The sequence below is a fragment of the Microcaecilia unicolor genome, chromosome 14 (assembly GCF_901765095.1).
Source record: "Microcaecilia unicolor chromosome 14, aMicUni1.1, whole genome shotgun sequence".
Taxonomy (NCBI): Eukaryota; Metazoa; Chordata; class Amphibia; order Gymnophiona; family Siphonopidae; genus Microcaecilia; species Microcaecilia unicolor.
Window position 1 is genome coordinate 7,271,202 of NC_044044.1, and position 26,261 is coordinate 7,297,462.

General features: G+C 41.8%; 1 protein-coding gene across 1 annotated transcript in view; it reads left to right on the plus strand.

Moving 5' to 3' along the window:
- LOC115457560 (killer cell lectin-like receptor subfamily B member 1B allele B) overlaps window positions 1-3,552 on the plus strand; it is a 567,620-nt gene extending 564,068 nt beyond the window's left edge. The window contains exons 5-6 of the mRNA XM_030187016.1: window positions 871-983; window positions 3,214-3,552. Of these exons, the coding sequence (XP_030042876.1) occupies window positions 871-983; window positions 3,214-3,334 (234 nt within the window). The 3' untranslated portion in view covers window positions 3,335-3,552. The remainder of the gene's footprint in view (window positions 1-870; window positions 984-3,213) is intronic.
- The last annotated feature ends 22,709 nt before the right edge of the window (window positions 3,553-26,261 follow it).

Below are 26,261 nucleotides of genomic sequence, written 5' to 3' on the forward strand. Positions count from 1 at the left end.
GGTGGTGGGGTGGGGGGGTTAAGGTAAGGGTAAGCGTGATAGGATTTGATATACTGCCTTTCTGGGGTACAATCAATGCAGTTTATAATTCTATCCAGGTACTTTTTCTGTCCCTAGAGGGCTCACAATCAGCACTTCAGGGGATCAGGAACTGAAGGGGATACATAGAAAAAGCAGTGACGCATAAAAAATGCAAGAAAAATAAATAAAACGGATGAGTAGCAGTGGAGGGAATCAGCCCAGAAATAGATGATAGAGATTCAAGAATTATCTAATGTATATCTAATGAGATCTCACTTTCCACTGGAACCTCCCAAGGATGAATGTACATGATGAGATAAGAGATGCTGAGGATGTTTGGGGTCCGCCAAATATTAATAGTATTTCAGCTGGAATTACCGAGTTTTCTGGGTGCAGGTGTCTATTTACCCCTGGATTCTAAATAGTGCATCTCATTTGCATGTGCAAATCCGGTCATATTCTGGATTTGCGCACACAACTTAATTAGCTTAAGAAGCCAATCAGTGCCAATAATTACCAATCAACAAGCAATTAGTGACAATAATTGGCGTTAATTAGAATTACACCAACAACTGTATAAGCGTATTCTATAAAGTAATGTGCAGAAATTCTAAGGTGCCTAGTTGAAAAAAGGGGTGTGGAATAAGCAGGTTATGTGCATTCTTAAAACTATGCCCATTGTTCTAAAATACATCCTGTCCCTGCCTACTTTAGGGGCATAACTGCCCGTGACCAAATTTAGACATGATATATAGAATCTAGCCCTTAATGTCTCCTCATTTTTTCCATTTTCTTGCTTGGGATTTGTTGCTGTGAAATATACAGATATTATCTGCTCTGTTTGCACAGGATTTCATACAGGATAAGACACAGAACATGCATCACTGGATTGGACTTTATATCCTGTCACCAAGGAACTCCTGGACCTGGGTGGACGGTTCCCCATTCATCAATGGAAAGCAGTAAGAGACACTGAGTTGTAATCCAGTGCAGCCCAAATCCATCCCTCCCTGTTACACTTTCCTACCATGGTGCTTTGCCTAAATTAATGTAGAGGTAGAATGAGTGGGAGATCGTGTCTCACCCACAGTCACAAGGGGTCTCAGCAAGATTTGAACCCGGCTTTCATTAGGCTGTGCCCTTCTCACTTTCGTCTGTTTCTCTTCAACAAGGTGGCTTAAGGAGCTTCACTAAACCAAAAGATGTGGCCACAGCAATATCACACATCCATCTCTTCTTTCATTTCCTCTTCTGGTCATACTCCTCATTCTCCTATTTTGCTCATTTCACTTCATAGGTATAATACTTTTTCACAACTTTCTACTATAGAAAATAACGGGCAAGAGGCAGACAAAACCCTCATCGGTACATATTACAGTAATATTATAAGAAGTCTTCAGCTCCGCATCCCTTAATTCTGGAAGGAAACCCACATAAATCCTCCCATCTGAGACAGTGTCTCTTGTCAGCCACTTTCCTTCTTTCTGTGAACATAAGAACATAAGTATTGCCATACTGGGACACACCAAAGGTCCATCAAGCCCAGCATCCTGTTTCCAACAGTGGCTAATCCAGGTCACAAGTACCTGGCAAGATCCCAAAATAGTACAATACATTTTACACGGTTATCCTAGAATACGCAGTGGATTTTCCCAAGTCCATCTTAATAAACCCTGCAAAGCTACCTGCTTTTACCACATTCTCTGGCAACAAATTCCAGAGTTTAATTATTCATTAATTGCCCCCTAGTCCTAGTGTTTTTGGAAAGAGTAAACAAGCGATTCACATCTACCTGTTCCACTCCTCTCAGTATTTTATAAACCTCTGTCATATCTCCCCTCAGCCGTCTCTTCTCCAAGCTGAAGAGCCCCAGTCACTTTAGCCTTTCCTGTCACCCTTCTCTGTACCTTTTCTAATCCCACTATATCTATTTGCTGTCGTAGCTGCTGCTTCACAGAAAGCAGAAAGTTGCAACGTATCATCAACGATGACACCTAGTTCCCTTTCCTGGTTGTTGACGTTCAACGTGGAACCTTGCATCACGTAGCTATAGTTCAGGTTCCTCTTTCCCACATGCATCACTTTGCACTTGCTCACATTAAACGTCATTCCTTTGTGGAGATAGGACAGAGCCTAATTAAAAATAGCATTCAAACACTAATATCTAGGCACAAAGGAGGCAAAATATGAAAAGCTTTAGACCTTGTAGATTCCCACCAAGCTTTAAAAGGAAGTAGGAGAACTATTACTGCTAGATATAAGCAACACGGTACACAGGTACTTTCTGTGTCCCTAGAGGTCTCACAATCTGGGGTAATACACAGTTAAGTGACTTGGCCAAGGTCACAGGGAGCTGCAGTAGGAATTGAACCCAGGTTGCCAGGATCAAAGCCTGCTGTACTAACCACTAGGCTACTCTTCTACTCCAGAACTAACCTATTATCTGTCAGTGAACGGAAGGGTGTAGGGGATCATCAGAGAAGCAAGGTAAGCCCAGGACATCACAAGGTATCTAAAAGATGGAACAGGGTCAATAATAAGACAAAGGACACAGCCAGATCGGAGCAAGGGGGTGGAGGGGGAGAGGAGGAAATTGGGCATGTGATGAGCTGCCTATCCTTGATATCAGGATCCTGTGGCTTTGCAGGAGGGCGGTATCCCCACCACCTCGATATGGGGGAGATATCGGTCGGCATAAAGAAAAGCCCAAAAAAGAGAGCACCAGCCACATCGAAACCTCATCAGGAAATTAATAACCAATGACAGAATCTACAACAGAACAGAACTTACAGCGGGTACATTGCTCTTCCTATCATTGCTCACCCCAAGGTGCACGCATAAGGATCATATCTTTCTCCTCACGTGCGCTCCTTCGGTGTGGACACCGCTGAGGGCAGTATCTAAATAGTAACTTGAACCTGGCACAGCCCAGGTCATGTGACCCATGTGTTGGAAGATGTCAATGGGACAGTGGTCCTGAAGAAACAACGGCCCAAAAACCACACAGTAGTCTAACACAGGTAGGAAACTTAGTATAGCAGCAAGACGCCACTGACATTAATTTAAGCAGAAGATCCCCGTCTGAATCTAATTTTCTAGCTGGTTCTCTCACATCTGCGTTTCAGTACTTTGTGTCCTGCAGCTCGTGTAATAAATTCAAGCCTTTCTCCCTTCCTTTTTCCCTCATCTTAGATTCTCTGTATCTGGACCCTTGGAGGAGGGCAGGTGTGTGGCAGTGAAGGGCCAACACTTTGATTCTGACCTCTGCAGAAGACCCTATCAATGGATTTGCCAGGAAGAAGCTGAGGTGTAAAGAGCTCCAGTGCTGCTTGTGACCTGTGACTGGAAGCAAGTCAAACACAGCGAGGGCGACAAAAAGACTAAACAGCAGACAATGTTCAATATATGGAAGCTTTATTAAAACATCCAGGACTCAACACTATGCCACAGAGATATTGAAATGTCTCTATCATATCTCCTCTCTTTCCTCTTATAGGAGATATTAAGTGCTTCCTCGTTAGCCACGTGTAATGGAAGATGTAAAGGATTGCTTTTCAATCTTCTGCCTTTCTTTTCCTGGTCTTAGAACTCTTAGCATTGCTTAGATGTAGAGACCAGTGATGTTATGATTGTTTATATAGCTAATCATTGTATATATCTTAATCACTGTAGAATTTCGCAACTCTAATAAAGGTCTCATTTACCTAATACGAATCCAAAAGAATCCACAGTAATTCTTGAGTAGCCTGTGTCAGTGAGACTGGCTGTAAATCCATAGCAGTATACCACGAGAGATACCATGTGTTAATCTGAATGTTAACATACAACCTGCAATAAAAAATAATGGTAACATTCCCACCAAGTGCCGCTTTAAATTTGCAGCTACTGCTTGGTACAATCCTACGTTAAGTCAAGATAACTGCAAATTTTACCACAGTTTAGTAGAAGGTGTTCTGTCTTTTGACAGCCCCTTGCCTAAGTTACATTAACTGTGAATCCAGATTTGTTGAGAAGTCCTTGCTTGCAGTTCCTGGGATTGGAGAATAATAATCTGCTGTGGGTTTGGCAGAGAGTTACCGACTGCAAGCTCCGACAATCCCAAAGGGCCTCATTGGTTCACATTCACACAACCAATCTTTAGTTTTTAGTTTTGTCCGAAACCAGGCGAAAATGTTTCAGCTGCGTTTTCGGCTGAAAGTATTTAGAGTTTCAGGTTTGGCCAAAACTGAAAAAAGCTGGTTGGCCTCTAGTTGTCCCCAATGAAGTTTCAGGAAGGGGTGGAGGGAATCCTCTCTAAGATCAGCAGCAATGTTTGGAAACAGATTTAGTAAAACTGTTTTCCCATTCTGTCTGTATAGGTAAAGAAAGTTTATTAAATCAGCCTCTTAAAGTTGCTCTGCACATCATTGCCAGAAGCACAAGGTCAGCTGTATGACATCAACACCCCACTGATAGATGAAGGAATATCACCGTGGCCTGGGTTCCCACCAATCTCTCATCTCGTTTTTCTCCCCAGTCTTCACCCAATCTCTCCAGCTCTCTCACATATCCCCCAGCCTTTACCCAGTGTCTCTCATACTCCTCTCCCAGTCCCTCTCTCTAAACGAACCCTTCCTCCCCCATGTAGTTTCTTTCGTTCTCTCTCATGTTCAGTCTCACGCTTGAGCTGCACGGTGGGTGCAGGAAGTTAGCGGTCTTGTGGTTTCAAATCTCATGAGAATTGAAACTGCGAAACCAGCCTGAACTTCCTGACCTGTATGTGGGCCCTTCGGCTTTTCAATCACTTAAAATCTATTAAATAGGAAAATACACATTTTGTGAGCTCTTCAGTCTAAAGATCAGCTCAATACATCCTCGGAAAATCTAACAGTAAAATCTCACAGCCCTTGACACTTCTTACTTTTCTCTACTGCATACTAATATCTTCAGTACAAGGGTTTTAGCTCTGAACCAGTGGCGTAGCCAGACAGCCAGTTTTGGGTGGGCCTGAGCCCAAAGTGAGTGGGCACAAAATTTTCTCTGCTCCGCCCTACCTCCACCTCAAAATATAAATACTTTAGCTAATGAGGATCCTCAAGCTCAGTCAGCTGAAGACTTTCTCTGAAGGTGGCCAGAACTCTCTTTTACCAAGCTTGGCAGGCAGCAGCAATGACTCTAAGCCACTGATGCCAGCACCCCACACGTGCTTAGCTATCGATGGCTCAAGGATGCTGTTGCCAGAGCTTGGTAGAAGGGAGTTCTGGCCGCCTTTGGAGGAGGTCCTTAGCTGGGGATGTCTGGGAATCCTCACCAGCTATACAGCAAGGGTTAGGACTGGTGTTAGACCTGCTTGGGCCCAGGTCAGAAAATAAAGGAGGGCTCCCCTCCCCAATTCCCTCTCCTCTTTGCCTCCCCTCCAATCTCCCACCTGCCATTACTATCACACCAACAGACCCTCACCAAATACAGAACAAGGGATCACAAATTACAAATAAAAATATTTAGACAAAAATTGAAAAGGAACCCTAAGAAGTTAAACACAGCATTACTGCAACACTGGAGACATAAAAGAGAGATGCATTTCCTTTTCTACAGAACACAATACAAAGACATTTGCTATGCACATTTCCAAAAGCTAACATATTCCATTTAAAACATTCAAAATAAAATGCTTTGTTTCTACCTTTCTTGTTTTTCCATCTTGCTGGTTCCGATTTCTCTTTTCTGCTTTCCTCTCTGTCGTCTGCTAATTCTTCTTCAAGCGACTGCAGTCCATTTGTCTTTTCTCCTCTCTCCTGTCTGTTCCCTCACTATTCCTGCCTCTGACATATTGATCATTCCTTTGTAGCTCTTTTCTGCCTCTCATCCTTCTTCATCTCCTTTTTACTTTTCAACTACCTATCAAAGTTCCATCTTCTTCTTTTACCCACTAGCTCTCCCATTCCCCATCTTACTCATCCCCATCCCTACTTTCTCTTTTATCTTTAATCTACTCCCCATTACCATATTTCTACTCTCTGCAATCACTATCTCTCATTCATTTCCTTGCCATCCCCTCCTCCCCCTCTTGGCCTCTCCCATAGGGTTCCACCATTCCCATCGTCTTCCTCCCTCCACCCTTCTAACCAGCATCTGATCGCCTCCCCACCCTGGTAGCCTTATATTTCCCTGTCCTCTCCCCCATGGCCCATTTCCCCCCCTCACCACCTACTGTGTACCTCTCCCTCCCTCTCATCCACCCCCATGTCTATCTCCCCCTCTCATTCCCACTGTCCATCATCTCTCTCTCCCTCTCCTTTGTGTTCTGGGTCCAACATCTCTCTCCCTTCCCATACAGCATCTCTACCTTCCTCCCCTCTACCATCATGTCCAACATTCCTCTCCCTTCCCTCCACCCCTATGCCCACCATTTCTCCCCCTCATCACCTATCCCCTCTCTGTGCAGCATGTCTCCCTCCCCCCCACCTCATACACAGCCAAGACTTCTCCCTTCCTCACCCCACCACCCCTTTGCTGCATATCTCCCTTCTTCCCCGTGCATCTCCCCTTCCCTCCCACCCACCTACCCACCAACCAACCATGCCTCATCTTTCCATCTTCCCTCCCCCCTGTGCATCTTTCTTTCCATTTTCCCTTCCCCCTGTGCAGCTGCAGCAACTTTCACTTCATCTTCCCTCACCCTTCTTGCAGGCCCGCCCAGCAGCAGTGTTCCTGGACCTGACAGCGATTCAAGTCGCAGGTTCCGCTCGCAGTCGCAACGATTCCCACACACTGCTTGCCGGCTGCCGCTCAACAACCTCCTTGCGCTACTAAGCGCTAACCCAGAAGTCTCTCCTCTGCAGAGGAGAGGCTTCCGGGTTAGCACTTTAGTAGCTACAAGGAGATTGTTGAGCGGCAGCCGGCAAGCAGCGTGTGGGAATCGCTGCGACTGCGAGCGGAGCCTGCGACTGGAATCGCTGTCAGGAACACTGCTGCTGGTCGGGCCTGACCCCAAATTGGGTGGGCCCAGGCCCGCCCGTGGCTACGCCCCTGCTCCGAATGAATCGGGACCACCGTTCTGATTTAATTTTATGGAGAGCAGAATATCAAGTTTAATAGAAAAGCATAGCTATAAAACTGGAGAAAATCTTTAGGTACTGAGTAATGCACTAGTCCCATCTAGTATCTTGCAGTAATTTGCAAAAATACGAACTTGGAGACTTTATCCAATGAGATGATTCCACTAAATGTGCACAAAGTCTATGTTAATCCTTGCATCGGTCCTTCATCCATTTCTGTCACAAGGCAACGTGTAGTAAGAAGCCCAACGGAGGAGGAGCCTATTTTCCCTAGGGCTGGAACTACGGCCGGCACCTACGTTTTGGTGGTCTTTAAGTGCTAGCTTTCCAAAGATGTAATTCTTGCTATTTGGGCCCTGAGAGTTCTTGGTACATAGGTTCTGTTAGAATCGTAGTTTCTGAGTAGCTTATCTACAAGGTTTTGTATTATTTCACAAAGTACCTAGCAGTGGAAAGATTTTGTGTTTAATAGAAAAGCATAGCTATAAAACTGGAGAAAATCTTTAGGTACTGAGTAATGCACTAGTCCCATCTAGTGGAAAGATTTTGTTGCTGTTATTCAGATGACATCAGAATTTAGATAGATAGATCGATCTTACATGGTGTTAGACTGTAGGTTGGAACAATATAAATTCTAGGAAAACTGACTCCTAACAGATATATTTCCTGAGGTACTTACGGACAGAACACTGCTATATAACAATTATTCTGAACTCGTTTCTAAGGGTATCGTACCCCTTGGCCCTGTGCCAAACTAGCTGTGCTGGAAAAAGGAACAAAGCCACAGATGGAATATATTATTTATTAGATAAAGTAAAATATATTTGAATAGTTCTGAAGTCAGGTGCTAAGCAAAATACAAATAACTTGCTATAAAAAATAGATTATCACCAAAATATAGATAATGAAATCTGATTATCCTATTGGACTACTGAGTGATTACACAACCAATCATAATGCTGATATCCTAATGATCAAAGTCTTATGCAAAATCCACAGTTAGCAGCTAAAATCACTGACCATAAGTCATGACATAAAACCCATCTGTCACAGGCAAAAACCACGGACTAATTATCCCCATGGGTATAGGTAGTAAATCCTGGTATCTCACCCTTCCGTAGCATAGACTTGTAATGGTGAAGAAAGGATTCCCATGCTGGAACTGAAGCTGAAGGAATCAGCGAGTCTCTCTCAGTCAAGGAAGAAGTCCGAGGTCTGGATTCTGGATGCAGATGTCAGTCTTTAGAGGTAAGGCAGTGTACTGAAGCTTAGCTAACCTTGTGATATTGTTAACAAGGTATGCAGTTAACTGGTGTTTAGGAAATCAGTCTCATTAGATTGCTGCACTTCTTGCAAGTCTTCTTAATTCTTTCAGTATTCTCTTCCCCTTGTCGACCCTTCAAGATCTCTTGCCAGTCTCCAACTTCAGTCCAAACTTTCTTGGTATCTCCGAGTCAGATGATACCTGTGGACCAATCATATACGGTGTCATAATGTCCAGCTAGCTTCATGGACGTGAAGAATTCCTTTGTTATAGCCACAAAACTTATCAGTGGCATGCAAACCTCCCCGTCTGATTTCATACTCCGGGAGCCATGTATGTCTCTCTCCTCCATAAGTCCTTGGATGTAGTCATGCTGAAATATCCAGCATAAATTTTCCTCTCTGAAATGCTGGTTACAGATGTATTCAGGTCACAGGCTGTAGAATCCATTTTGTAGAAAAGAATGGTTCAGGCTTGAATAGGCCAAGACCAGCAAAGCTGAGACCTCAGGTAAATACTCCTACAGATTCCCCCCCTTGGAGATGGATATTACTACAAAGGAATGAATGCCTTCTCCAACCTAACTAACAATATAACTAGACAGGTTAGAACCAGGACTCATGGTCAAGACTAGAGAGAAGCATAAACAGTAAATATCTCAAAACTAACACTCTGTAAATATGAAAACTAGAAGCAAATACTTCATTAAATCATAGAACAAGGTTCGAAGTAAATCTAAAAATGCTAATACAGCAAATTACTGACTACTAGAACAAATAATATGGTGTTAGTAATTATGTCTTAACATACGAAACTATGATCAACATCAAATCATGATACTACATAATACATGGCAAAACCATCAGCAAATATTTTAGTACAGAACTTTGTAATGAAACAAATATGTTGCACAGTGGAGAGTTACTCATGATAGGACTACACAAAATCTTGCAATCTCATGGCCAAAGGAGATGAACTCTTGCGAATGACGCGACGCAGGGTGAAAACTCACGCCAAAAGAGCGACAATCAGGAACATGATGATCCACGAGATGGTCAAAAGTGGGATGACAACATGGGTGGTAGTGTTGACAATGGGAACATCAGTTGATGAACGATGTTTGTAGTCAGCAACTTGGAGTGACTCATGGTTGACAGCCAGTTCAATTGTATGAGAGTCCTTAACTATAACAAGGGCATAATGTCCACAGCAAAGTCAATAGGGTGACCACAGAACACATCTAGAACTTCAAGCTCAGAAACAACAGGATCTGTGTCGAGATAAAACAAGGAAACTCCTCCCACATTAACAACAGAGTGCTTGGGTACAGCTATCTAACAGACATTGCAAGGGAGAGAGAAACGATTAACAACATCATGTTTATGGAAAGTGATAGTGAGTTCAGTACAGGGTGTACTAATCATCCATACAGTATTTACAACAGCTACCATGGTATCTGAAAAATCATCATACTTAGACACGGTAACCTTACATTTGTCTTGAACATTCTCTGTGGACAACCCACCAAAGAGCTTCTGTAATGTCTTTCAAAAAGGGGGTTTTGGGGCATAACCAATGAAAATCTTTGGTTTTTTTTTGACAAAGATCTAAATTGGGGACCAGATAATGTTGAGGATCATCCTGTTGGTAAGCAACGTACTCGGGAGTCTCAACACGTAGGTACAAATCATCATGCCAAGTACCCACATTTAAAATTTGTTTAAGCTGGTACACATTCTCGGTCACAATAACAGGCAAATTCAGGACAAAGGCAATTTCCATGCGCTCCAAATTCAGAAAGAATGGAATGGCAGTACCTAAATGAAAAGCAGTCTGAATCTGAACGGGTAATTTTAGCAAAAGCATCCCGAATAACATCAGAGGGGACCAAATAAGTAGGTATGTGACCTTGCATAAGATTACTGACACTGGTATCAAATTCCCTAAATAAATCCTGAATAAGGTCTTTCACAGGTTGTATAAAGGTATGGTCTTCGTTCAGGGCACCTTTAACTATAAACAAACCTGCAGTATTGATGTCAATTTTGAGTGTGTGCAAGTTAACAAGGGTAACGGTATCTGCAATGGCTTTATCTTTGGGCAATAAGATGGTTCTGTTGGGAAAGTAATTTTGTCTCAATATTTTTCAAGTCCGCTTCAAAAGCTTTTATAGTAGCCTGCAGCCCTTGGACAGAGACTGCGTTAGCAACAGACATGGATGATCCAAAAAGTGACCCAAGGGCAGAAAAGATAAGACCACCAACAAGGCCTATAAAACGTTTAGATCTAGAATTCTGGGGTTGTAGTCAAACCATCACTTTCTCTAGTTGACTTAAAATGTTCTTTACTTGGGCCTTGGCATACTGCATATAGGTTTGAGTAGAAGGGGACTTAAACATACTCATATTAAAGTGTCTCAAAAACGTGCATGGGGGTCAAGGGAAACAACAACTTTCTGAGGGCCAGATGCATTAAAGAATCGTTAGAGCCCTTCCCTTACCGATTCCCTTAGCGAATCGGTAAGGAACGGGAATGCATTAAGGAAAGGGAATGCAAATAAGCTGCTCGTTGTAGCTCACTTGCATTCTCTATTCCATCGTTAAACAGTCGGCCAATCGGCCGGTCGAGCATGCGCAAAGCAGCCAAGCATTATGCTGGCTACTCTGTGCATGCCAAATACGCCTTCCTATGCCACCCGAAGACGCCGCGCTGCTCACCCCCTCCTATGTGGCTCGATCCAGAGGACAATGCAGTTGAGGACACCCATCCCAAAAAAAAACCCCGTCCATTTTTGCCGACATTCTCCCCTGCAATAATAAAAACGTCTTTTTTGGCAGTGCTTCACTTAGCTGAGAGACCAGGAAGTCTCTGAGCCAATCACAGCACGTTTAGCTCGGCTGAACGCGTTGTGATTGGCTCAGGGACTTCCAGATCTCCGCTGAGTGAAGCACTGCCAAAAAAGACGTTTTTATTATTGCAATGGGGGAATGACGGCCAAAATTGACGTGTTTTTTTTTAAGCGGAGCGCTATTTTTTTTGTTACTTTTGTTGCAGTTTTTCAATCCTGCGCAGCCCCAACGAGAGGTACAGACCTCTCGTTAGATTTTCCAGCGTTAAGGCAATTGGAAAAGGTTAGTGCATCCCATTACAGTAGGGTTTGTACACAATTTGCTCATCTGCATTCCGTTTTCGTTAGCTGCTACCGTTGTCGGAAAAAAAGTCTTTAGTGCATGCCAGAGTTTACTACTTGCTCATTAATGGCTTGTTAAAGGTTCGTTAAGTTTAGTGCATCTGGCCCTGAGTAACAATCTGAGATTGGGTGATCAAGAAGCCAGGGGTATCTTGTAGGAGGACTCAAGACATGGGACCAGGTTCAATCAGCTTGGCCAGGGATCCCATCAGCAAAGAGATCAGGACACAGTCATCAACGTTCTTTTCTGCATCTAAAAAGGAAACAGAGAAACAGACTATGCTGTTGTGGGGTTAGTACAGCAATGCACACACCTGGGGCAAAATGACTGGGATGACACAGTCTCAACTGATTGATGTGGACCCATTTAAGGACATCTTCACCTTGAGAATTTTTCTTGAGGCGAATTTGGTAAGCCACAGGTGAAGCTTTTTCTACTATAGGGAATGGACCATGCCAACTGGGCAGAAATTTCTTTTCTTTAGCCTTATTTCTGGCAAAATTGAAATAGTATACCTTCTCGCCAATTTGGTATTCTTTGGAGGTAGTCCCTTGATCATAGTAGACTTTTCTACCTCTAGCGCTACTTTCCAAGTCCAGCAAAGGTGAGACCTCAGATAAATACTCCTAAAGGACTCAAGCCCATATCTAAAACTGTGTGCAGCAGATTAGTCTCAGATTTCTCACTGAGGAGGTAAATGAAGATTTAGGGTCCCTTTTACTAAACCGCACTAGCAATTCCCATAAGGCAAATGCGATGAAGCGTATTCGAATTGAAAGGTCTTCATCACATTTGCTGTGCCGGGAATTACTAGCGCAATTTAGTAAAACGGATCCTTAAACTTCTATCAGAAAAGTTAACATTTAATCATTTTAATTCCAAAACATCCATTGCTACATAAAAATTAAGTGTTAATTTGATTAAGAATATTTTAAAATTATCTTGCATTAATTTTAAGAATGAAATGATAATTATGTGTTCTTTTATGTAGCAATGGATGTAGTGTTCAGTGTCTCACACGTATAAGAACATAAAGAGTTGCCATACTGGGATAAACCAAAGGTTCATCAAGCCCAGCATCCTGTTTCCAACAGTGGCCAATCCAGTTCACAAGTACCTGGCAGAAACCCAAAGAGTAGCAAGATTCTAGAATTTTAAGGAATAATAAGATTCCATGCAGAATTTGAAAGAGTAGCTACATTCCATGTAGAACCCCAGAGTAGCAAGATTCCATTCAGAATTCCAAGTACATAAGAGTTGCCATACTGGGAAAGACCGAAGGCCCATCAAGCCCAGCATCTTTCCAAAAGTGGCCAATTCAGGTTAAAAGTACCTGGCCAGATCCCAAAACAGTACAATAGACTTTATGCTACTTATCCTAGAAATAAGCAGTGGATTTTCCCCAAGTCCATCTTAATAATGGCTTATGGACTTGAGTTTTATTTTAGGAAGTTATCCAAAGCTTTAACCCATTTTCAAAGTTACATACTAACCTATGTAAGTCTAAATGACTTACTAAACGTTGAAAATGAGTCTCGTTGTCTGTCAGGTGTGTCACAAATGGAAAAAAAGGTTGAGAGCCACTGCTCTAAGGAAAAGAGCAGGACCTCTCCTACAAGGAAAGAGAATCTCCCCCCTCCAAAAAAATCCTTAAAGAAACCTTATGTGGGAGGTGAGAGTAACAGCTTTCATCCTTAGAGTTTTAGGAAGAACAGTAATCCCCCCCCCCCAAAAAAAAAAAAAACAAAGCCCAAATAATAATAAAGCAGAGAAAGCTGTTACCTACAAATTCCACTGTGGCTCTTTGTGATGTTGGTTGTCACTTAAACCTGCATTTCCTGTGATACAAAGACTGTGAGCCCTCCAGAAATAGGAAAATATCTATTGCACCTGTCGTTAAATCGCGACAGGATTGTGAAAAATTACAAGAGGACCTTACGAGACTGGGAGGCTGGGCGGCTAAATGGCAGATGACGTTTAATGTGAGCAAGTGCAAGGTGATGCATGTGGGAAAAAAGAACCCGAATTATAGCTACGTCATGCAAGGTTCCACGTTAGGAGTTACGGACCAAGAAAGGGATCTGGGTTTCGTCGTCGATAACACACTGAAACCTTCTGCTCAGTGTGCTGCTGCGGCTAAGAAAGCGAATAGAATGTTGGGTATTATTAGGAAAGGTATGGAAAACAGGTGTGAGGATGTTATAATGCCGTTATATCGCTCCATAGTGCGACCGCACCTTGAGTATTGTGTTCAATTCTGGTCACCGCATCTCAAGAAAGATATAGTAGAATTGGAAAAGGTGCAGCGAAGGGTGACTAAAATGATAGTGGGGATGGGACGACTTCCCTATGAAGAAAGACTAAGGAGGCTAGGGCTTTTCAGCTTGGAGAAGAGACAGTTGAGAGGAGACATGATAGAGGTATATAAAATAATGAGTGGAGTGGAACAGGTGGATGTGAAGCGTCTGTTCACGCTTTCCAAAAATACTAGGGCTAGGGGGCATGCGATGAAACTACAATGGAGTAAATTTAAAACAAATTGGAGAAAAACTTTCTTGTAATTAAACTCTGAAATTCGTTGCCGGAGAAAGTGATGAAGGCGGTTAGCTTAGCAGAGTTTAAAAAGGGGTTGGATGGTTTCCTAATGGACAAGTCCATAAACCACTACTAAACGGACTTGGAAAAATCCACAATTCCAGGAATACCATGTATAGAATGTTTGTCCGTTTGGGAAGCTTGACAGGTGCCCTTGGCCTGGATTGGCCACTGTCGTGGATAGGATGCTGGGCTTGATGGACCTTTGGTCTTTCCCCAGTGTGGCATTACTTATGTACTTATATGGACTTAACTGGCTTTGAGCTACAACTAAAAAGGTATGAACTAAATCCAAAGTCCCTTTTTCCCTTTGTTCCCTTATAGAATATTTAAGAATGAAGAAATGTCCCTAAAGGTGTGCAAAAAGGGATGTGAACGACCTTTGGTCTTTCCCCAGTGTGGCATTACTTATGTACTTATATGGACTTAACTGGCTTTGAGCTACAACTAAAAAGGTATGAACTAAATCCAAAGTCCCTTTTTCCCTTTGTTCCCTTATAGAATATTTAAGAATGAAGAAATGTCCCTAAAGGTGTGCAAAAAGGGATGTGAACACAGGAGAAAAAGCAGATAGCAGAATGATCCCTGAGCCCTTAGAGAGTTAGACTCTGGAACCAACACAAAAGGACTTTAAAAACACACAGACAGCATTGCTCACTGGTTATTAGACTTAGCACTGCTGTAACTAGACTTTTACTGTTGCTGCCTAACTTTACTAATATGTTGTTTGTTCTTTGAATCCAGCCTCATTTCTTTACTGAGCTGTGAATTTGCAATTTATTGTAACCTTTAAGGGGTTAAAAATAAAACTTATCTGGGTGGTGTGCTTTTTCTGCGGTGGGTGTGGGGTCTGGGCGGTGATTCTGGGACTGGGATTTGTAAGTCAGTAGTGGCTCTTTCTAACCCATCCCTGACTGTGACAGATGAGTGGCCTTTTTTAAGTCAGAAATGGCTGTTTCTATCTCGTACATGTCAGCAGTGTCTATTTGTAAGGGAGCAGCAGTGTGTGTTTGTAACTTAGGAATGGCACTTTGTAACACATCAATGTGGCTTTTTAAGGGAGCAGGAATGTGGGTTTGTGACGCAGGAGTGCCTTTTCTTAACTCAGCAATGGCACTTTCTAACGCAGCAATGCTTTTTTTAAAGAAAGTAGCAGTGACTTTGTCTAACGCAGCAGCAGCAATGGCTGCTTTTAAGGCAGCAGCGACTACTTTTAAGACATCAGCAATGACTGCTTTTAAGGCATCAGGAATGGGTGCTCTTAAGGCAGCGGTGGCTATTAGTAAGGCAGAAAGAAGAGTGGCTAGTATTAAACCAAGACCAGGCCGGGCTACTTGTCTTTTTAGCTTCTCAGTAGCAGGAGACACCGAATCCCAACTAACAGAGGACGACGAATCCCGACTAAGAACAAAGGGCGACTCATCCCAACTATCAGCGGTCATCTGCTGTTCAGGAGGGTCGCGCACACCCACCTCTGTCCCCGAAGACGCGCTTGACGAGCGGGCGCTCATCGTCCTGAGCAGAGACCTCGGCTGTTTCGGCTGCTGCTGTGAAGCTGCTCCAGGCTCAAAAGCGAAAGCAAGACACTGTTCCCGGGGACGCAGCACGCGGGCATACTTAAAGGGAGCCCGCGCCCGCCTTCTCAGGGCTCCTATTGGTCCAATACTGGCCAATAGAAGTCAGCAATAGAAATGTGCCCAATGGAAACACGCGGAATCGTCATCTCTTACTGTTTGCAAAAGTTATTCGCCTGGGTAAAATAATTGTAAGTGCAACAGATCACCGCTCTACCTTTATTTCGACTGGCTTCTTTCTATGCCTCTCTGCTAAATTTTGTTGGATTATTTGTAGTAAATAATTAGCAGATTTTAGTACACACAGCTTCAGCTTTAGAAATGTTAATTTCTTTCTTCATCTCTCTCTCATTCACCCCTGAATAATTCACTGCTGAGTCACTTTAAAGTTGAAGTAACAAAACATCTGTTTACTCACAGTTTGTAGTTAGATTATAATCAGACAGGCTTATATTTACATATTACTATACATTTGTCTTATCAGCTCCTTCCATGTGCTTAGATGGTAATGGATGCTCACACCACCATAGATCCTCTCAGGTTAGGAGAGATCATGAGCTCCATGTGCTCCATGTGCTGCATCTGCTGCATCTGCCCCCCACAGGAAGTTACATAGCTGTGTGACCTCTCTAAGTAATTCACATCAGAGGTCACAGAGTAATCACAGAGAAATAATAGGTGACAGGCAATGCATGCAAAATACAATACATTCCAACAAACCCCTTCTCATGCATAACTGTCATGCAATTATTTATTCATACAAAGTCCAAGCTTTATACGCAGATTCACAAAATGTTCTCTGGGTAACGGTTTGGTCATGATGTCAGCTGTCATCTCACTGGTGTGACAATAGTGTAGACTGATGACCCCTTCTTTTGCCAACTCTCGCACGTTGTGGTATTTCGTTGCGATGTGCTTGGTGCGTGACTGAACCTTGTCATTCTGTGACAGTCGGATGCAGCTCTGATTATCTTCCATTATCTGGATTGGTCTCTTTTCAGCTATTCCGAAATCCAGCAAAAGTTTTTCAATCCACATCAGTTCTCTGCACGCTTCCGATACAGCCACATATTCAGCTTCTGTAGAAGACAAACTCACAATACTTTGTTTATGACTGGCCCATGAAATTTGTACATTTCCATACATAAACACATATCCACTTGTGGATTTATAATCAGAATGATCCCCTGCCCAATCTGAATCACAGTAACATATTAGTTTTGGATTACTATTGGCTGAAATCTTTAATTTACAATCAATGGTACCCTTTAAATACCTTACCATCCTTTTAACTGCAGTCCAATCTGATTTGGTAGGTGAGCTGACCCTTCTGCTCAAAATTCCTACTGCATTTGCTATATCAGCCCTGTATGTGGTAGTTAGATATAAAAGCTTACCTATGGCTGATCTATATTGGATGTTATCTGGTAAAGGTTCTCTTACTGTTTCATCCTTCAGAAAATCAGTGATCATGGGAGTGCTTACAACTTGGGCATCTTGCATACCTAAACTTTCAATAAGCTCATTTATTTTCTGCTTCTGGCTTAGAAGATAAGAACCATCATTTTGTTTCTCAATTTCTATACCAAGATAGTATGACACATTACCCAGTTCTTTTATCTCAACATTGAGGTTTAAACACTTTACAATGTCCTTGTACTCTTGCTCACTTTCGCTTGCAATGAGCAGATCATCAACAAAAGCTAAAATGTATGCATATTGTCCATTTGTGCACCTAGTGTACAAGCATTTATCTGCTTCACCTTGCTTAAATCCTAAATTTGTCAATATTTCATGCAATTTATCATTCCAACATTTCGCACTTTGCTTTAATCCATAAAGACCTTTGTTTAATTTACACACTAGCTGTCTTTGTTTTGTATTTATGAAACCTGTTGGTTGTTCCATGTACAAGTCTTCAGTTATATCTCCGTGAAGAAATGCTGTTTTCACATCAATGTGTTTGACTTGCATGCCTTTTGAGACTGCAATGCTCAGAAGTGTTCTGATTGTCGTGTGTTTCACTACAGGTGCAAACACTTCATCAAAATCTTCTCCATATTTTTGAAGATATCCCTTTGCCACTAATCTGGCTTTATACCTTTCCACTTTTCCTTGTGCATTCCTTTTTAACTTGAATACCCATTTGCATCCTATAGCTTTCTTGCCAGGAGGTAATTTTGTAAGAATCCAAGTATTATTTTTATCCAATGCATCAATTTCTTCTTGTGCAGCTTTATGCCATTCAGCAGCTTCTTCTGCTGACATTTTCTCAATCTCATCCCATGTTAAGGGCTCTTGAGCTTCTGCTGACTTTGTTAGGTAAGACAGTCTTGGGGGTGGAACACCTTTGTTTTCCCTGGATGAGCGTCTGACAACAGGTTGGTCTGACCTTTCCGCATCCTCTAAATCTGAGAGTTCTTCTCCAATTGATTCCCCTTCTCCAACTGTACTGTCTTCTTCAATGATCCTTTCTGTGTCTGTTTCCTCTGCCTGTTCCTCGTTAGATACAGGTGAGTTGCTTTCAGACATCTGCCTTGGTATGGCATTTATATACACTGGCATGTCTATTATGGTTCTAGTTTCATATTCTGGATGATAAGGCTCATCTGGGATAATCCAGCCTTTATCAACCCTTTTGTTTTCATCAAAATATGTAACATGTCTTATGCCAACAATGCCAGTTTTCAGATTCAAAATTCTATATCCTTTGTGTCCTGGAGCATAGCCAACTAAAATGCCCCTTTCTGTTGTGGAATCCAGCTTATGCCTTCTTTGCTTTGGTACATGAGCATATGCTGTACTTCCAAATGTTCTTATGTGTGACAGGTTTGGCTTCCTACCATGCCATGTCTCATGTGGTGTGCGCTCAGCGCCTTTAGTTGGCATTCTGTTTTGTAGGTACACTGCTGTGAGAATGGCTTCCCCCCATAGTCTTTTAGGGAGATTGCTATCTGACAGCATACATCTGGTCATTTCCACAAGTGACCTAAATTTTCTCTCTGCAACAGAATTTTGCTCTGGTGTATAAGCTACTGTTGTGATATGCTGAATGCCTTCTTGTTCTAGAAATGTGCGCATGCTTTGTGAAGTGAACTCACCACCATTGTCGGTCTGAAGAACCTTTGGTTTTCTTTCAAATTTATTGCTCACCATGGCTACGTATTTCTTCAGCATGTCTGTGACTTGACTTTTTTCTTTCAGCAAATAGGCCACACAGTATCTAGAGAAATCATCCAAGAATATTAGCACAAATCTGTTATTTCCCAATGATGGGATATTAAACGGTCCACATAAGTCACTGTGTATTAAGTCCAGTACTTTATTACTCCTATTTCCTGTGTATGCAGGAAATGAGGGTCTCACACCTTTTTGAGTAACACAGTCTATGCATTTCTCAATTTTACCAGCATCTGCACTTATCTGAATGCCGGTGGCCAGTTGCTTACTGTAAAGATCCTGGATCACCTTAGAATCACGATGTCCCAGGCGGCGGTGCCAGATTTCCAGACTACATTTACCATCATTCTTCCTTACTTGCGCCATATGTGAGGCTTCACCTGAAATGCTCAGTTTATAAACATCATTATGCATAAAAGCTTCAGCATACACTTCATCATTTTTAGAGATTGTGCACTTACTGTTTTCAAAATGAATCGCAAATCCCTTCTTATCTAATGTAGATACACTAAGCATATTACAAACTGCTTGGGGAATATACAAGACATCACTTACAGGAATTTCTTTAACTTCATTAGACACTTTGCATTTTAAGAATCCAATACCTTTTGCTTGGATCTTAGCAGTCCCTGCGTTTGCAGTTTTAAGAATACCTTCCTCTGGACACATTTCCTGAAAGAAATTCTTACAATTGGTTAAATGGCATGTGCTCCCTGAATCCAAAATCCAAGTACTTTCATTTGAATTATTATTTACCATAGTCAAAGATTTTTCTGCCATTAGAAAGCCCTTGTGTTTATCTTTGTCCTTCATACATTTCCTGGTTTGAAAATTCTTTAGTTCCATTGGCTTAGGTGAGCTAGAGGGAGTGTTTTGTGTTTCCTTACACCATTTAGATACATGTCCCTCCTTTCCACATGAGTAGCAAATCAGCTTGCCCTTGGGTGGAGTTTTCCCATAGCTCCGCCTTCCTCTGTTCTTTGCCAAGAAATTTGTTTCATTTCTCTCTGACTTGCTTTGAGAACACATCTCCTCAGAATCATTTACTATGCATTCCTGCCTTAGTTTTGATGTTGCCTGTTCAAAAGATTGCCCTTCAATGGCCTCATTTACAGACCTAAAAACATCAAACTTCTTTGATAGTGAGGTAAAAAGAAATGCTCTTTTCAATGCATCACACATGGGAATTCCAGAAAGTTCTAACTTTTGAAATGAAGACATAAGATGCATAATGTGATCATTACATTTACTTTTATCCCTTAATTTGGTTTCATTCAACTCTGCCAACCAAATTGGTTGCTGCTTTGCATATGTAGTTGCATACATAGTTTTCAGTTTATATAAAATGTCCTTTGGTGTATCTTTTCCCTCCACTAATATGGCTTGTTTCTGAGAGAGCTTCCAAAAGCATGCACTTCACATAATAGTTTGCATTGTCCCATTCAGCCATATTTTCATCTGTTCTGTCTTGGTCTAAGCATATATTTAATCTTTTTGCTCGAAGGAGACATATGAATCTTAGTTCCCATTGCTGATAATTAAACTCAGTTAATTTAGGCACCTTGAGAGAATAGAAAAATGGTGAATTTCTTCCCTCAGCCATTTTCTTAGCCTTCTGTCTGCTGTGTGGGGGGAGAGAGAGACAGACTGAATCTTTCCTTTAAAACTTAAGAGAAAAATGTGGCCTTTTTTTTTTTTGCCTGGTAATATTTCTCTTCTTTTTCAATTCCTGGACCCTGGGGCCCATAACCCTTTTGTTGGATTATTTGTAGTAAATAATTAGCAGATTTTAGTACACACAGCTTCAGCTTTAGAAATGTTAATTTCTTTCTTCATCTCTCTCTCATTCACCCCTGAATAATTCACTGCTGAGTCACTTTAAAGTTGAAGTAACAAAACATCTGTTTACTCACAGTTTGTAGTTAGATTATAATCAGACAGGCTTATATTTACATATTACTATACATTTGTCTTATCAGCTCCTTCCATGTGCTTAGATGGTAATGGATGCTCACACCACCATAGATCCTCTCAGGTTAGGAGAGATCATGAGCTCCATGTGCTCCATGTGCTGCATCTGCTGCATCTGCCCCCCACAGGAAGTTACATAGCTGTGTGACCTCTCTAAGTAATTCACATCAGAGGTCACAGAGTAATCACAGAGAAATAATAGGTGACAGGCAATGCATGCAAAATACAATACATTCCAACAAATTTGATCATGTCACCCTATTCTCTGTGAAACACCAACTGTAACTTAATGGCAAATGCCATAACGGAACATTGTAAGCCACATTAAGCCTGCAAATAGGTGGGAAAATGTGGGATACAAATGCAACAAATAAATAAATAAATAAATAAATAAAAAGAATAGTTGCAAGCTGTCTAACTTTCCCAAAGGTAAACGTAAGTGCTGATTGCTTTCAGTTTCTATAGCTGATGGGGCTCTCTTATTTTTGCCTTGATGAACCTGCTCTTGCCACCCCCCCCCCCCCCCAGTTATGCTGGCCCTGAATCTGGCACATTTTTTCCGTACTAGTCTTCTGTTGAATTAGATCAGAGTTGCTGGCCCACAAGTTTTGAAAATGTTGCAGTGCTTTAACCACCGTGAAAAATTCAATCCTACACCAAAATGGACTGGTATCTGTTTAAAACGCTACTAACCCTAGTTAATTTTTTAAGGTGTAACAGTGGGCATGAAGTGATAACTTTTTCATAAGAGTAAACAGTACCTCAAGAGGTGAGTTTTCAGAGCCCCTAAGGTCTCCTCAAGTGATGTATCCCAGATAACCTGATAAGATAATCGAGTAATTCTCCAACAAACAAACATGACAAAAATACTAAGGAACAGGACACACCTATTTGTCATGTAATTTCATGGTCTTTGTACTTTTTGAAAGAGTGAAAAATCGATTCACTTCTACCTGATCAAATTCCCCCCCCCCCCCCCCCCCCCAGCCGTCTCTTTTCCAAGCTGAACAGCTCTGAGTGGAGTTCCATCCCCTTTATCACTTCAGTTGCTCTTCTGTGAACCATTTTTAATTCCTCTATATCTTTTTTCAGATAAGGCAACTCAAGGTCAGATCACACCATGGAGCAATACAGAGGCATTATGATACTCTTGGTCTTATTTTGCATCCCTTTCCTAATTCCTAGCATCCCGTTGGCTTCACATACTCAAAAGCAGGCTAAGGCAGAAAATAATTAAAACAAAATTCAATATAGCTAGTAATGGGTTAACTATTAAAACCATTTCCTTCCCCAACCAAATTGAAGCGGGGGATACTAGAGCCTGAGGTTACAGGCTTGCATGCAGCTTCTTGTAAATGTGTTCTGTTTTGATCTGATAGGTTTCGTATTCCCAGAAAGCTAATCTGAGAAATGAAATTTAAGGTCGCGTTTGAGAGTGCAGAGAACAGGCAAAGATAAAAGTTGTCTTCAAAAAGAGGTTGGGGATCTGAATTAAAGTGAGCAAACTTCCCTGAAATCAAATGTACCATTGGGACAATGCAAATTTAACTCTCTGGACACAATGCGCACTAGTACCCACAGAACTGGTTTCAATAAAGAAGTACTTGCTGTTTTTACTTTGCTATTGATTTCTTCATGCTATTTCTTCCCCATCCCTGCCACATGCATGTGTGTGTGTGTGTGTGTGTGTGTGTGTGGGGGGGGGGGGGGGGGGGGGGGTTAATATGTTTCCATCCCAGTTCATCTTCCTGAATTGTCTTTTGTTTTTCATTTTTCTCTGCTTCCCATCCAACTGACTGACTAATTCAAGGAAGGTCCTGTACCAAACTGCTCTGGAGGCACCATTGCCCCTCTCTGAAAGGGGAGGAACTTCCCCCTTTTTCTGGGGGTGAATTGTGGCTACTGAGACACCTGGGATTGCGTTAATGAGAGGGCTGGCCAGGTGAGTGGAGGTTAAAAGTGGGCCATCCAGGTTACTTGGCCTCTTTCCTGCTCCCATCAAACCCTGCCTGATGGTCCTCGGTGTGAGGAAGGGGAAGCAAAAAACTTATTGCAGCTTCAAGTTAGTAACACCTGAGCTGGTAAGCGTTATCCACAGGAAAAAGGGAAAAAGTGAGATACGTAAACTAGGAAATGGTAAGTGCTGGGTGGAGACAAGGCCCTGGACGGCTGCACCAAGCACAGCATTGGCCTGGATGGCCTTAAACAGCAGACTGAAGTCTGGTAAGGGGAATGGCTGAGGAGAATTGGAATTAGCTCAGGTTCAGATGTTGCTGTATGTGTCAATAAAGCTGTCACCTTGCACATCAGTAACTGTGTGTGAGTGGTTATTAAGGGGGAAGAGGGCCCTCACAGCTCCTGAAATAGTATGCTTTCTCCTTTATATTGCTTCTTGACACCTTTTTCTTATGTAAAGGTAGCCATACTGGGTCAGACCAATGGTCCATCTAGCCCAGTATCCTGCTTCCAGCAGTGACCAATTCAGGTCGCAAGTACCTGACAGAAACCCAAATAGCAGCAACATTCCATGTATTTATTTATTTATTTTATTGCATTTGTATCCCACATTTTGCCACCTTTTTGCGGGCTCAGTGTGGCTTACAATACGTTATGAGTGGTAGAAATACAATTTGTTACAATTCAGGTTATGGATTACATAGTAGAACCCCAAAGAGTAGCAAGATTCTACAATCTCAAAGATAGCAAGATTACATGCATGGGACTGTTGGATCATGAAGGAGCAAAAGGTGAGCTCAGGGAGTACAAGGCCATAGTGGAGAGACTGAATGAATTCTTTGCTTCGGTCCTTACTGAAGAAGATGTAACATCTAACTGTACCAGAAATGTTTTTCAAGAGTAAAGATTTGGAGGAACTGAAAACGTTTGGTGAAACTGGAAGATGTACAGAGCCAAATCGACAAATAAAGAAGAGTAAATCACCTGGACCATATGGTATACACCCCAGAATATTGAAAGAACTCAAACATTAAATTGCTGATCTGCTGTTAGTGATCTGTAACCTGTAATAAAATCATCCATAGTACCTGAACATTGGAAGGTGACCAATTTAACACTAGTTTTTGAAAAGGGTTATAGGGATGATCTGGGCATGAACAATACGCTAAAATCTTCTCGGTGTGCAGCAGCAGCCAAAACAAACAGAATGCTATGAATTATTAGGAAAGGGATAGAAAATAAAACAAAGAATACTGTGTTTCTGTATTGTTCCATGGTGCAACCTCACCTTGAATATTGTGTGCAATTCTGGTCACCATGTCTCAAAAAAGATATAGGGGACTTAGAAAACGTTTAAAAAAAAAAAACGACCAAAATGAGGAAAAACCTTAAGAGGTTAGGGCTGTTCAACTTGGAAAAGAGATGGCTGAGGGGATGTGATGAGAGGTCTACAAAATCCTAAATTGGGTAGAATGAGTAAACGTGAATCAATTTATTTGTCTTATCAAAAAGGACAAAGATTATGGAGATTCAATGAAGTTACATGGAAATACTTTTAAAACCAATAGGAGGAAATATTTTTTTCACTCAACTAGTAGTTAAGCTCTGGAACTCATCACAAGAAAACGCAGTAACGGTGGTTAACGTATCTGGGTTTTAAAAAGCTTTAGTCACTTTGTGGAGGAAAAGTCCATAGTCTGCTGTTGAGACAGACATGGGGGAAGCCACTGCTTACCCAGGATCGGTAGCATGAAATCTTGTTACTCTCTGAGATTCTGCATGGAATCTTGTTATTCTTTGGGATTCCGGAATCTTGGTACTCTGTGGAATTCTGCATGGACTCTTATTACTCTTTGGGATTCCGGAATCTTATTACTCTCTGAGATTCTGCATGGAATCTTGTTATTCTTTGGGATTCCGGAATCTTATTACTCTCTGAGATTCTGCATGGAATCTTGTTATTCTTTGGAATTCTGGAATCTTGTTACTCTCTGAGATTCTGCGTGGAATCTTGTTACTCTGAAATTCTGCGTGGAATCTTGTTACTCTCTGAGATTCTGCGTGGAATCTTGTTACTCTGAGATTCTGCATGGAATCTTGTTATTCTTTGGAATTCCGGAATCTTGTTACTCTTTGGAATTCTGCACGGAATCTTGCTTATCTCTGAGATTCCTCATGGAATCTTGTTATTCTTTGGAATTCTGCATACAATCTTGCTAGTCTCTGAGATTCTCCATGGAATCTTGCTATCTTTGAGATTCTGGAATCTTGCTGCTATTTGGGATTCTGGAATCTTGTTACTCTCTGAGATTCTGCATGGAATCTTGTTATTCTTTGGGATTCCGGAATCTTGGTACTCTTTGGAATTCTGCATGGACTCTTGCTAATTTCTGAGATTCTACATGGAATCTTGTTACTCTTTGGAATTCTGCATGGAATCTTCTTACTCTTTGGGATTCCGGAATCTTATTACTCTCTGAGATTCTGCATGGAATCTTGTTATTCTTTGGAATTCCGGAATCTTGTTACTCTCTGAGATTCTGCGTGAAATCTTGTTACTCTCCGAGATTCTGCGTGGAATCTTGTTACTCTGAGATTCTGCATGGAATCTTGCTTATCTCTGAGATTCTTCATGGAATCGTGTTATTCTTTGGAATTCTGCATGGAATCTTGCTTATCTGAGATTCCTCATGGAATCTTGTTATTCTTTGGAATTCTGCATAGAATCTTGCTAGTCTCTGAGATTCTCCATGGAATCTTGCTATCTTTGAGATTCTGGAATCTTGCTGCTATTTGGGATTCTGGAATCTTGTTACTCTTTGGAATTCTGCATGGAATCTTGCTATCTTTGAGATTGTAGAATCTTGCTACTCTTTGGGGTTCTACATGGAATGTTGCTGCTATTTGAGTTTCTGTCAGGTACTTGTGACCTGAATTGGTCACTGCTGGAAGCAGGATACTGGGCTAGATGGACCTTTGATCTGACCCAGTATGACTATTATGGTCTTATGATAATAGCCATAGCAAGAGTGGTGTGAATGAGAACTAGTCGGTCTTTAGTGTCCCAAAATATATGAATTTCTGTGCAGGGACTGTTTTAGCAGCAGCCTTTCCTTTTTAATTTTTTGGTTTGTTGGTGTTATTGGCAGCGGTCTTGCTGCCTCTCTATACCACAGCCTGGTTCCTAGAGATGTACACTTCCTCTTCTTGGTACTGTCCCTGCCTAATATGTTTCCCCACCTGAAACCACTGTACGCTGCCAGAACACATTGTCCAATCTCTGTATTCATTACCTCACCATTCGTCATCTCACCATCCCTTTTCTCCTCTTCCCTCTTCTCAGCTCTCAACCTTCATCATTTCCTTCTGTCCATCCCTCTCCTTTCCACCTAAGTACATCTCGCCTTCGTTGCCGTCGTCATAACTCTCCTACTCTTCTCCGTACTCTCTTGCTACTTCTCCTGCTCTCAGC